This window comes from Microcaecilia unicolor, chromosome 4, assembly GCF_901765095.1.
Source record: "Microcaecilia unicolor chromosome 4, aMicUni1.1, whole genome shotgun sequence".
NCBI lineage: Eukaryota > Metazoa > Chordata > Amphibia > Gymnophiona > Siphonopidae > Microcaecilia > Microcaecilia unicolor.
In genome coordinates this window covers 120,128,332-120,140,944 of record NC_044034.1, presented here as the reverse complement: position 1 = coordinate 120,140,944, position 12,613 = coordinate 120,128,332, and the positions used below count along the sequence as shown (strand labels likewise).

General features: G+C 48.7%; 1 protein-coding gene across 1 annotated transcript in view; it reads right to left on the bottom strand.

The window, feature by feature from the left end:
* MYCBP2 (MYC binding protein 2) overlaps window positions 1–12,613 on the bottom strand; it is a 937,772-nt gene that overhangs the window by 822,240 nt on the left and 102,919 nt on the right. Inside the window, 1 exon segment of the mRNA XM_030200587.1 lies at window positions 2,124–2,320. Coding sequence (XP_030056447.1) covers window positions 2,124–2,320 — 197 coding nt within the window.

Genomic DNA, 12,613 nt, shown 5'->3' with positions numbered 1-12,613 from the left:
GAGAAGGCTGTAAGGATATGCAGATGAGCTGCAAGTCCTCCACAGCACCTGAAAGGCAGCCGGTGGTAGAGGTGGGCACCTCTCAGCTGAGGAAAGGCTTACCAGGGGTTAGGCCGAAGCCAGCATTCCTCCCCCTGAGGGTCGCCTGATCCTAGTCAAAAAGCACCTGGAAACTCTGTGCACTTGGAGAGAAGGCCCTGGGAAGATCGGGGTGGAACTGGAGTCACCCCGGATACAGCTGTGAGGAAATGCAGAAGGGCTGCAAGTCCTCCACAGCACCTGGTGGGAGCGCTGGGCACCTAGAGCGGAGGCCCTGAGTGGATCGGGGTGGACCTGGGTGTCACCCCGGAGAAGGCTGTAAGGATATGCAGATGAGCTGCAAGTCCTCCACAGCACCTGAAAGGCAGCCGGTGGTAGAGGTGGGCACCTCTCAGCTGAGGAAAGGCTTACCAGGGGTTAGGCCGAAGCCAGCATTCCTCCCCCTGAGGGTCGCCTCAGGGGGAGGAAACAAAACTTGCAGCTACACCTCTAAAAAAAATATATCCAGGACTTCTTTAAAAATAAGGAGGAAAAGCCTCAGAACTAGAGAATGACATGGGGACGGGGTAATTAAGAAAAACAATACATTTTAATGCAGGAGCAAAATTTTACCTCCCCATGGGAGAACTAAACAGCCTGGCTCACACTGTAAAAAACAAACAAAAAAAAAACCACCGTGATTACTACGGATCCAGCATCTCTTTCCTTCTCTTATCATGTTGCATCTTTCCACCTTTTTGAGCCAGAAAATCCCCCATGGGCCTGCTACAGGGACCTTCCCTCCTCTGCCAGCTCCTGCCTTCTGATGTAATAAAGGCCCCAGAACAGGCTTATAGGGGCTGTTCTTCGCAGTGAAAAATGCCAGACCCCTGTAGGGAAAGTGGGCCAGTGCTGGAGAGAGGGCTGGAACTGAGAGGGGCAGCACTAGAGAGAGCTGAAGGGGACAGAGGCAGCGCTATAGGCGAGGGCTGGAACTGGAGGAAAATAGAGGTTGCGCTGTAGGGGAGGGAAGGAGGGCTGGAGCAGAAGGGGACAGAGGCAGCATTAGGCAAGAGGGAAGAAAGGGAGGGTGAGATGCTGCATGTGGATGGTATATGGACACAAAGGGGGCAATGTCAGACATAGGAAAGAATAGGAACATAGAAGGGAGATGCTCGATTACTTAAGTACAAAAGTAATGCCACACTGGGAAAGACCAAGGGTCCATCGAGCCCAGCATCCTGTCCACGACAGCGGCCAATCCAGGCCAAGGGCACCTAGCAAGCTTCCCAAACGTACAAACATTCTATACATGTTATTCCTGGAATTGTGGATTTTTCCCAAGTCCATTTAGTAGTGGTTTATGGACTTGTCCTTAAACTCTGCTAAGCTAACCGCCTTCACCATGTTCTCCGGCAACGAATTCCAGAGTTTAATTATACGTTGGGTGAAGAAATATTTTCTCCGATTTGTTTTAAATTTACTACACTGTAGTTTCATCACATGACCCCTAGTCCTAGTATTTTTTTTTTTTTTTGGGGGGGGGGGGGGGGGGGGTTAGGGACCAGAAAAGAAAAATGAATGAGTTGAGGAAGTCAAAAAAGATAAACAGGGATAGAAGTAGAGACAGAAAACTGGAGAGGGGGGGGGGGGGGAACTAAAGATCTGAAATATCATGATTCATCTAATATATTCAACAAAGCTTCCATCACAGTGAGTTAACCAAGGATACCCCAGCATAATGATCAGTATGCTAAGGCTCTTTATACAACTTCTTATACAGATATTAAGGTAATACATAAACTTTGCTTTTTTTTTCTTTTTTCCTTTTTACTCAAAAATAATTTAAAATTTCAAAATCCATGCCTAGTCATGAAATTACAAAATAAAAAAAACACTTAAAATAATTTTGTTTTAAATAAAAATGCATTCAAAATAAACTTCATTTTCAACTTTTTAGAATGTCTCTTCAGGAACACTGGCTATGCAAGTTGCCTATCATCATGCCTAAAAATAGAAGATACTACTTTTCAAAACACTTAAGATGCACTATATTCATTAAAACTGTATATACATTCGATGGGTGTAATGTGTTGAACACATACCTGAATAGTTTGGCAAGCATGGCTGCCATTGTTTGTGAGGATAGCAGAGATGGCCTGCAATGTCCTTCCTGTTTCTCCCCATGCAATTACTAGACTGAAGAGGCAAGCGCAGGACAGTGCAGTCAGTGAATGCCCAACACTGTCATTCATTCCTGTACTGCGTACAGTTATTTCTAAAAGGAGCTGGAAAAGAGACTCTGCAAACAGAAAACACAATTAGCCAGATATTTTAAAATATCACCTTGCGCTACCACTGAAAAAGGCATGTTAAATCCAAAATCTCTTATATCAAAATGTAACAACTTTCCTTTTCTTCACTGTCCTCTGCATGATATTTAAATCAGAAGATATTAGTTCTCTCATAAGCTTAATTTGTTTTACAACTTAATCATTTACGTTATTTACATTATAAAACTAGGATCTGATTCACCTGTTTGTAGACAGCATTTTAAAACTTTTCCCCTTTCAATGGGTACAGACTAGAGTAACATATACATAGCATACACTGTACACAAAATGTGTATGCTTTGTATCTTCAGGTAATGGGCATTGGCATGACAACAGCATAAGTATTTCAGAAGTAAGTTTTATTAACAGCCTACCACAAAAGGTAAAATTATGTATCATACCTGATAATTTTGTTTCCATTAATCATAGCTGATCAATCCATAGACTGGTGGGTTGTGTCCATCTACCAGCAGGTGGAGATAGAGAGCAAACTTTTGCCTCCCTATATGTGGTCATGTGCTGCCGGAAACTCCTCAGTATGTCGATATCAAAGCTCCATCCGCAGGACTCAGCACTTAGAGAATTACACCCACGAAGGGACACTCTGCCCAGCTCACCACCGCCGAAACGGGGGAGGGGAATTAACCCAGCTCATCCCCACACAAGTGGGGGAGGGGAATCCGTCCAGCTCATCCCCGCGGAGCGGGGGAGGGACACCACACCCGCCGATGCGGGGGGATCTGGCTTATCCTGCAACCGCAACCGCGGGAGGAGCTGACTGACCCTAACCCCGCCGAAGCGGGAGGGAGTGCCGGCAGAATTTAAATCTCAATCCAACCCCGTAAAACGGAGGGGAGAGGAATGCAGCAGCTCACTGTAACACAAACTCGTCTCAACTCTTGAAGAATCCAAGTGAAAAAACTTGAACACGAAGTCTTTCTGAAGTAACTGAAGACTAAACTTGAACCTGAAATGCAACCAGAATAAAAACAGTACAGATATCTGGGAGGGGCTATGGATTGATCAGCTATGATTAATGGAAAGAAAATTATCAGGTATGATACATAATTTTACCTTCCATATCATCAAGCTGATCAATCCATAGACTGGTGGGATGTACCGAAGCAGTACTCACCCAGGGCGGGACATTGAAATCCCTGACCTCAACACTGAAGCTCCAAACCGGGCCTCCGCCCGTGCAGCCACAGTCAAGCGGTAATGCTTGGAGAATGTATGAGCCGAAGCCCAAGTTGCCGCCTTGCATATCTCTTCCAAGGAGACGGACCCGGCCTCTGCCATCGAGGCCGCCTGAGCTCTAGTGGAGTGAGCCTTCAGCTGGATAGGCGGCACCTTCCCCGCGGCCATATAAGCCGCTGCAATGGCTTCCTTGACCCACCTTGCCACTGTAGGCTTAGCAGCCTGCAGACCCTTACGAGGAACTGCAAACAGGACAAACAGATGATCCGATTTCCGGAACTCATTGGTCACTTCCAAGTATCTGATGATGACTCGTCTCACATCCAGAAATTTGAGAGCAGAGTATTCCTCTGGGTAGTCCTCCCTACGAAAGGAAGGGAGACAGAGCTGCTGATTCACATGGAAGCGAGAAACAATCTTGGGCAGGAAGGAAGGCACTGTGCGAATAGTCACTCCTGCCTCAGTGAACTGCAGAAAAGGCTCTCGACATGAGAGCGCCTGGAGCTCGGAAACTCTTCTGGCTGAAGTGATAGCCACCAAAAAGACTGCTTTCAACGTCAGGTCTTTCAGAGATGCCCTCGACAAGGGTTCAAAAGGCGGCTTCTGCAAGGCTCTTAGCACCAGGTTGAGATTCCACGCAGGCACCACTGAGTGCAGAGGAGGGCGCAGGTGATTAACTCCCTTGAGGAAACGTACCACATCTGGCTGCGAAGCCAGGGAAGCACCCTTCAGGCGGCCCCTGAAGCAAGCCAGAGCCGCTACCTGGACTTTAAGGGAACTGAGCGACAGGCCTTTCTCCAGACCTTCTTGCAGGAACGCCAACACTGAAGAAATTGGAGCAGTGAAGGGAGAAAGAGAGCCTGCTTCACACCACGCTGCAAATATACGCCAAACCCTGGCGTAAGCAGTAGAAGTAGAGCGCTTCCTCGCTCTCAGCATAGTGGCGATGACCTTGTCTGAGAAGCCCTTCTTTCTCAGACGCTGCCGCTCAATAGCCAGGCCGTAAGACCAAAGGGGGAGGGATCCTCCATCACCACGGGACCCTGATGTAACAGGCCGTGCTCCACTGGCAGCCGCAGAGGATCGTCGACTGAGAGCCTGATCAAGTCCGCATACCAGGGACGTCTGGGCCAATCCGGACCCACCAGGATTACCCTGCCGGGATGCTTTGCCACCCGGTCTAGCACCCTGCCCAACATGGGCCAGGGCGGGAACACAGAGAAGCTCTTGAGTCGGCCACTGTTGGAGAAGAGCATCTACTCCCAGGGATCGAGGGTCCCGTCCTCTGCTGAAAAAGCGCGGCACTTGGCAATTGGCCGATGACGCCATCAGATCTAGGCTCGGCTGGCCCCAGCGCTTCGTGATGTCCAAGAACGCCTGAGCAGATAGCTGCCACTCTCCGGGCTGCAAGGTATGGCGACTGAGAAAGTCCGCCTTGACATTCATGACTCCGGCAATGTGGGCCGCTGACAGCTGCTCCAGGTTCGCTTCTGCCCACTGGCATAGATTCATAGCCTCCTTGGCTAGAGGGGCGCTCTTGGTACCTCCCTGGCGGTTGACATAGGCCACAGCCGTGGCATTGTCCGACAGGACCCGTACCGGCTTCAACACCAGTACCGGGATGAACTCCAAAAGCGCCAACCGAATGGCTCTGAGTTCCAGGAGGTTGATAGACCACTTTGCCTCTGCAGGAGACCAGAGCCCCTGCGCTGTCCTTCCCAAGCAGTGGGCTCCCCAGCCCGACAAAGAGGCGTCCGTCGTGACGACAATCCACTCCGGGGTCACCAGAGGCATTCCCGCAGACAACTTGTCTGTCTGCATCCACCAGCTCAGCACCTTGCGCACTGCTGGGTCCAAGGGAAGGCGCACAGCATAATCCTCCGACATCGGAGTCCAGTGCTGCAGCAGAGATTGTTGTAGTGGTCTCATATGAGCCCTGGCCCAGGGCACTACTTCCATCGTGGCCATCATAGAGCCCAACAGCTGCACATAGTCCCAAGCCCGAAGAGGAGAGGCTACTAGGAACTGGTCCACCTGAGCCTGAAGCTTGACAATCCGATTGTCTGGCAGGAACACTCTGCCCACTTGGGTGTCGAATCGAACTCCCAGATACTCCAGGGACTGAGTCGGGCGCAGCTGGCTTTTCTCCCAGTTGATGATCCATCCCAGGGAGCTCAAAAGAGCAACTACCCGGTCCACAGCTTTGCCGCACTCTGCATAAGAGGGGGCTTGGATCAACCAGTCGTCCAGATAAGGATGGACTTGTACTCCTTCCTTTCGCAGGAAGGCCGCGATGACCACCATTACTTTGGAAAAGGTCCGCGGAGCAGTAGCCAACCCGAACGGGAGGGCTCTGAACTGGAAGTGTCGGCCCAGGACTGCAAAACGCAGAAAGCGTTGATGAGGAGGCCAGATGGGAATATGCAAGTACGCTTCCTTGATGTCCAAGGATGCCAGGTACTCCCCTGCCTTCACTGCCGCTATAACTGAGCGGAGAGTCTCCATGCGAAAGTGCCGCACTTTCAAGGCCCGATTGACCCCTTTGAGGTCGAGGATAGGCCGGACAGAACCTCCTTTCTTTGGTACCACAAAGTAAATGGAGTAACGCCCCTTGCCAAGCTGACTTTCTGGCACCGGAACGACCGCACCCAGGCGGATCAGATTGTCCAAAGTCTGCTGCACTGCCACAGCTTTGACCGGAGACTTGCAGGGAGAGAGTACAAACCCGTCTCTTAAGGGTCGGCAGAACTCTAGCTTGTAGCCGTCTCTGATGACTTCCAGCACCCAAGCGTCTGAAGTTATTGTGGTCCACTCGCCCAGAAACGAGGACAGCCGTCCTCCAATCTGCACTGGGGCGTGGACCAAGGCCCCGTCATTGGGTACGAGACCCTGGGGGAGGACCGGAGGGAGCACCTCCGGGACGGCGGTCTCTGCGAAAGGAATGCTGCTTGGGGGAGAAATTCCTCTTAAAGGAAGAGAGGGCAGAGGAACCCGACCTGCCCGGGCGGTACCGACGGGCTTCCTGAAACCGTCCTCTGGAGGTACCGGGACGAGTACTAACCCGAGCCCTGACCTCTGGTAACTTCTTGCCCTTAGACGTGCCGAGATCGGTCACGATTTTGTCCAGCTCGACCCCAAAGAGCAGCTTGCCTTTAAAAGGCAATCTAGCCAGGCGGGATTTAGAGGCGTGGTCAGCAGACCAATGTTTCAGCCAAAGCCACCGCCGCGCAGAGATTGTCTGAGCCATGCCTTTAGCTGAGGCCCTCAAGACATCATACAGCAAGTCTGCCAAATAGGCTAAGCCCGATTCCAGGGCCGGCCAATCAGCCCTCAAGGAATGATCCGAGGGGGAAGCCCGCTGCACTACAGTCAGGCACGCCCTGGCCACATAGGAGCCGCAAACTGAGGCCTGCAAGCTTAAAGCAGCCGCCTCAAAGGACGACCTTAAGGCCGCCTCCAATCTTCGGTCTTGGGCGTCCTTTAGGGCCGTGCCACCTTCCACCGGCAACGCCGTTTTCTTAGTCACCGCAGTGATTAAAGAATCCACGGTAGGCCACAGATAGGCCTCACGTTCACCTTCAGTCAAAGGATAGAGGCGGGACATAGCCCTAGCCACTTTAAGGCTCGCTTCAGGGACATCCCATTGAGCCGAAATTAAGGTGTGCATGGCATCATGCACGTGGAAGGTTCTAGGCGGGCGCTTCGTCCCCAGCATAATGGCAGAGCCAACAGGGGCTGAGGGAGAGACATCCTCCGGAGAGGAAATCTTCAAAGTGTCCATGGCCTGTATCAACAGGTTGGGCAAATCCTCTGAGCTAAAAAGCCGCGCTGCAGAGGGGTCATCCGCTCCATCCGAGCGGGGATCCGTCTCCTCCAAGGAATCCGCAAAGGACCGTTGGGAGAACTCAGATACGCTGCCCTCATCTACATCGGAGGAGACAAAGTCCTCCAAGGCCTGGGAATCAACCCGAGGGCGTTTACCTCTGGGAACCTCAACCTCTTTACCAGACGAGGGAGCAGGGGCAGCGTTTTGCATAAGGAAGGCCTGATGCAGCAGCAAAACAAACTCGGGGGAGAAACCCCCCAGACTGTGCACTTCCGCGGCCTGGGCTACAGCCCTAGACGCACCCTCAACCGGCGCTCGCAAGAGCGGGGGAGAGACATGCTGCACATCCAAAATGGCGTCCGGCGCGACACTCCGCGAAGGAGCCGCGCGGGAAGAATGGCGCTTAACTTTAGCCGCTTTTGTGCCGTCGCCCAAATTAAGGGCGTTCATGGCATTAATGTCTCCAACCTCAAGGGCGGCCCAAGAAGAAGCCGTCCGAGCCGCGTGGCCGGCCAAGATGGCGGAGGCGAGGAGTGGGGGATGGGCGTTTATGGCGGGAAAAACCGCCACGCCGGAGGAAGGACCGGGACATTCATCGGTCACGAAACTGTCACCCAACAAGGGTGAATCAGGCTTTAAGACCCCCGCATCCCCTCTAGAAGCGCTCAAGCGATCCGGGGAGTGACTCTTTGCGCCCTCGCCCTCCGACGCCATATGCCACGAGGAGAAGAATCGGGGAACCCCCTGCCCGCTATAAAAAGGTAAAAATTACCTGCTTGCCGCTCCGAGCTGTAACGACCTGGTGTCCCAGTGAGTAGCTGCAATAAACGTTTAAATAAACGTCGAAATAAACGCCTTTAAGGACGTTCAAAAATTTTTTTATTTTTTTTTTTTTTAACGGAGCCAGCGGGAGGGGGGAGAAAAGGAGGGACCTGGCACCACCAGGTTTGCACTTGCTCAAAAGAGCCCTCAACCCCAGGCACTCAACAAAACCTAAGAATTAGGCTTGGAGGCCTAGCCAGAGCTGCTGCTGTGTGTGACCACCACCTGCTGAGATAGAGAACATACTGAGGAGTTTCCGGCAGCACATGACCACATATAGGGAGGCAAAAGTTTGCTCTCTATCTCCACCTGCTGGTAGATGGACACAACCCACCAGTCTATGGATTGATCAGCTTGATGATATGGAATAAACAATTTGCAATACCAAACACATTCATAAGGAAAAGTTATGTTTTACCTGATAACTTTCTTTCCAGACCGGTGGGTTGTGTCCATTTACCAGCAAATGGAGACAGATAATGGAAATAGTTCTTAAGTGATTTGCCCCTTAAGGGTGTCGTGCAGCAAGTAATGTTCAGTATTTTGAATAGCCAAGCTATGGTGCTCAAAATTTGTCTGGTGGCCAATATTGAAACTTTGAGATCAAATGTCTCAATCTGGTCAGAACCTCACCAGTCACTGCAACATATATTCAAGTGACATGAAAATATTTCAGTGAATCAGGAGACATGTGACATACAATAGGTTAGGAAACAATAGGTTAGGAAACTTAAAAGTAGAATCGGTGATATCTAAAAATTATAGCTTGTAACTAAATCAACCGGGGGGATTCTGGACTGGTCTAACAGGACTAAAGGAAAGAGTCATCAGACATAACTTTTCCTACCATAGCATTCTATCAGACCTGTCCAGACAAATGGGATGTAGCAAAATAGGTGGCCCCAACGTACGGCAGGATTAAAAGATTGAAACACTCAAACGAGATAAACTGAAGATATACTTCCCAGCAAAACCTAGTACAAAGGCCCAAGATCAATCAGAAGAACTCTAAAAAGACAAATAATATGGAAGACGAGAAGCGAGTCACATGATAAGTAATAACAGAAAGATAGAATTGATTGACCATGGAAGATATGCATAAAGCAAGAAACAAACCCAACATGTGATTTTTCTTGAATGGGTTTGAAAGCAACAGCCTAAGACCAAAGAACATCTATGAAGGGAATATATTTTTTTTTTAACTACAATAGAAATCTTAGAGGAGTGAATATCAAGAGAAAGGAATAAAAGAAAGCTAGCAGAAGCTTTAAAAAGAAAAACACTGCTTCCCTGTCTACATCTGTGACAACAAGGAAATCCAGAAGCAAACTGAAGAATTACCCTTCACTGAGAAAGAAAGGAGACCAAAGGGGTCTAAACAGAATGGCTATTGACTAACCTGGTGCCAAAGAATGCCCTATTCAGACATGAAAATCTAAGCGTCATCATAAGAAAAAGAAGAAAGCATAAGCCCTGACACCAAAAAGAGGGACACAAAGCTTCCACAGTAAGTCAAAGGAAAAACAAAAATGGTAGAAAAATGTTTCAAGGTAATCAGACAAAAAAAAAAAAGTTTCTAAAAAAAAAAAAAAACAACAAACCTTTTTATTCTTCAGTGAGTAATCAAACAGGTGTACAGTCTTGATCTGCAAAAGGCGTAAACAATTATGACCCAACACTGGTCACTTGTTGATTTCGAGTCCACTCTGGTACACTCTGACATTTGATTAATTTAAAACTTGGCGTTTTGCATAATCACGTTTTGTTAGTATTTCATATAAGGTGACTCCTGAGGAAGGCTTTATGAAGAAACACAGCCCGTGTTGGGTCATGATTGTTTACACCTTTGGCAAGTCAAGACTATACAACTGTTTGATTAATCACTTAAGAATAAAGAGTTTTTTAGAAGCTTGGACTTTTTTGTCCAATTACCTTGGAACACTTGTCTTCCAACCTTAGCCCTGACACATGCCACAAAACATGAGACACTCAGACAGGACAATCAAGAATAAAACCACAGTATCAGAGACTTCCCGAAGTAGTAAAACAGTGGTGGCTAATGCCAGTGCTGTCGAGTCAGCTGCGCAAAACAGCTAGAGTGCAGAATCGCACAACTTAGGTGGTTTATATTTCCTGATGTTATATATATAACTTTGCTAGCTGGAGCTATAAACATGGCTGTTAAAACTGAAGACATTCATGCCACTGCTGAATTAGGAGTTATACAAGCAAATGTATAGCTGTATCTACAGTAGCTGGCCTGGTACCATATAGTCAGCTGCAACAGGTAGTGCCATCACAGCAGCCATGCATTTGGTGTCAGAGGCACTGCAGCAGGCAAGTTTAACACTGTTGGCTGTGGTGACTGACTGCATACAGGTAGCTCGCCATGTATTTGGTGTCGGAGGCACTGCAGCAGGCAAGTGTAACACTGTTGGCTGTGGTGACCGACTGCATACAGGTAGCTCTGGTGACAGACAGCTGCAGTAGCTGGAAAAGTACAGGTGGCAGAGTGATAGAGGTAGCTGTGGTAACTGATATCATATAGGGGGTCGCTGTATCTGAAGCCATACGCTTGCATCCTGCAGCTGAAGCAATATATACAGACGCTGCATGTAATATGATAGATATGGCAAGTGTGTGAATGCTGCATCTGATGCCCAACTTATGGGTAGTGCAGCCAAGATCATGTAGTCAGCTGCTGCCTGGGAAGTTACACAAATGTGTATATAATGTCCCCCAGACAGCTAGTATATTTGATGCCCCACAAGCAGCTTTGCAACCAAGTCATACACATACAGGATGACAGAGCAGTCGTGCTACACAGCTGACTTGGAATGCTACGACATGTAGGCAACTGCTGAGGGTAAAGAAGAAATTCAGCTATTTCAGCTGAGTAACGCAGCTGATTGTGCAACTGTATAAGACAGATAGTTGTCACATCTATGAAATACTAGTACTCTATGGCCGAGCTGGTTGTTACAGGGAAGGAAAATAGGCGGCTTAAGCTGAATAGTACCGGTAGTTGCTGCAACTATGGAAATAGCCAGTTGTTGCAGCTAGGCAAAACAGGCAACTGTTGCAACTACACAACAGCGGTGGTGGCAGCAGAAGCCACACAGGTAAATGCTGTGGGAGAGCTAGCCCAGCAGCTGCACAGGATAGAAATACAGGTGGTTGCTGCTATCAGGAAGAAACCCAAAGGGGTGCTGCAATTGTGCAATATAGGTAGCTGCTACCACCATACAAAAAAGTGGCCTGCACCACAGTGCAACAGTTGCCACTAATATGCCATATAGTTGGCCAGCGCCACTGTGCAACCAAGACAGTTGCTGGGGCCTGTTCCACTATGCAACCCAAGTGGCTGCTGTAACTGCACAACCTAGGAGGCTGTGGTCCTATGCAATACAAGTGGGTACAGAAAGCTTGCACCCCAGGTGAACAGTACCACCTGGCAACCCAGGTGGTCAACAGTGCCACACAGGGGGCTGTGAAGCACAAGAAGATATAGAAAGAGCTGTGCAATATATGTGGAAGTCAAGTGAACCACAGCTGAATGGAAGAACTGGGCAACTGAGCCAGCTCTGAATCATCACTGGCTACCAAACTTCTTTGGCTCTATCTCTAGAACCGAAAAATAATGCTACCATGATGAATCTGGTAAGCCAGATGAGTAGATCATATTGAAGCAAACTGTGTTCCTCTAACTCGGTAGAATACAACAGCTGAATAGTACAGCTTTGACCAGATAGGAACAAAATGAAAAAACACAACTGCCTTTAACTTAAAAAAACAGAGCCAGACACTTACAATTATATATAACCCGATTTATACCTGCATTAATGAGGAAACAAACACACTCAAAAACCAAACTGAAGGTTTTCCTAAAAAAAAAAAAAAAACAACAGGTGTATAGGATCAAGAAACTTTCCTCACAGCGAACGAATGCCCCAGAATAGGAGCAATAATCACACAAAGGAGGGACGATCTCAACCTCCTGTAACAGAACAGAAATCCTGAAGACTGCTTTCCAACTTCTCCCATTGAGGGAACATGTCTGCAGGAAATAACTGAACCAAAAAAACAGACAGGGAGGGATCATGGATTCATCTGCTGTGACTAAAGGAAAGAAAATTACCAAGGTAAGAACCTAATTTTCCCTTCCTTGTCATCAGCAGCAGATGAATCCATTAACTGATGGGATGTACAAAAGCACTCCCTAGTTAGGGCGGGAATCTGTCACTCCCCGAACAAGCACTTGCGCTCCAAACTGCGCGTCCCGCTTCACTGCAACATCCAGCCTGTAATGCTGGACAAAGGAGAGCTTAGAGGCCCAAGTAGCTGCACTACAGATCTCCTAAAGAGAGTGCGCCTGTTTCGGCCCACGAAGAGGAAATCGTTCTCGTGGAATGTGCTT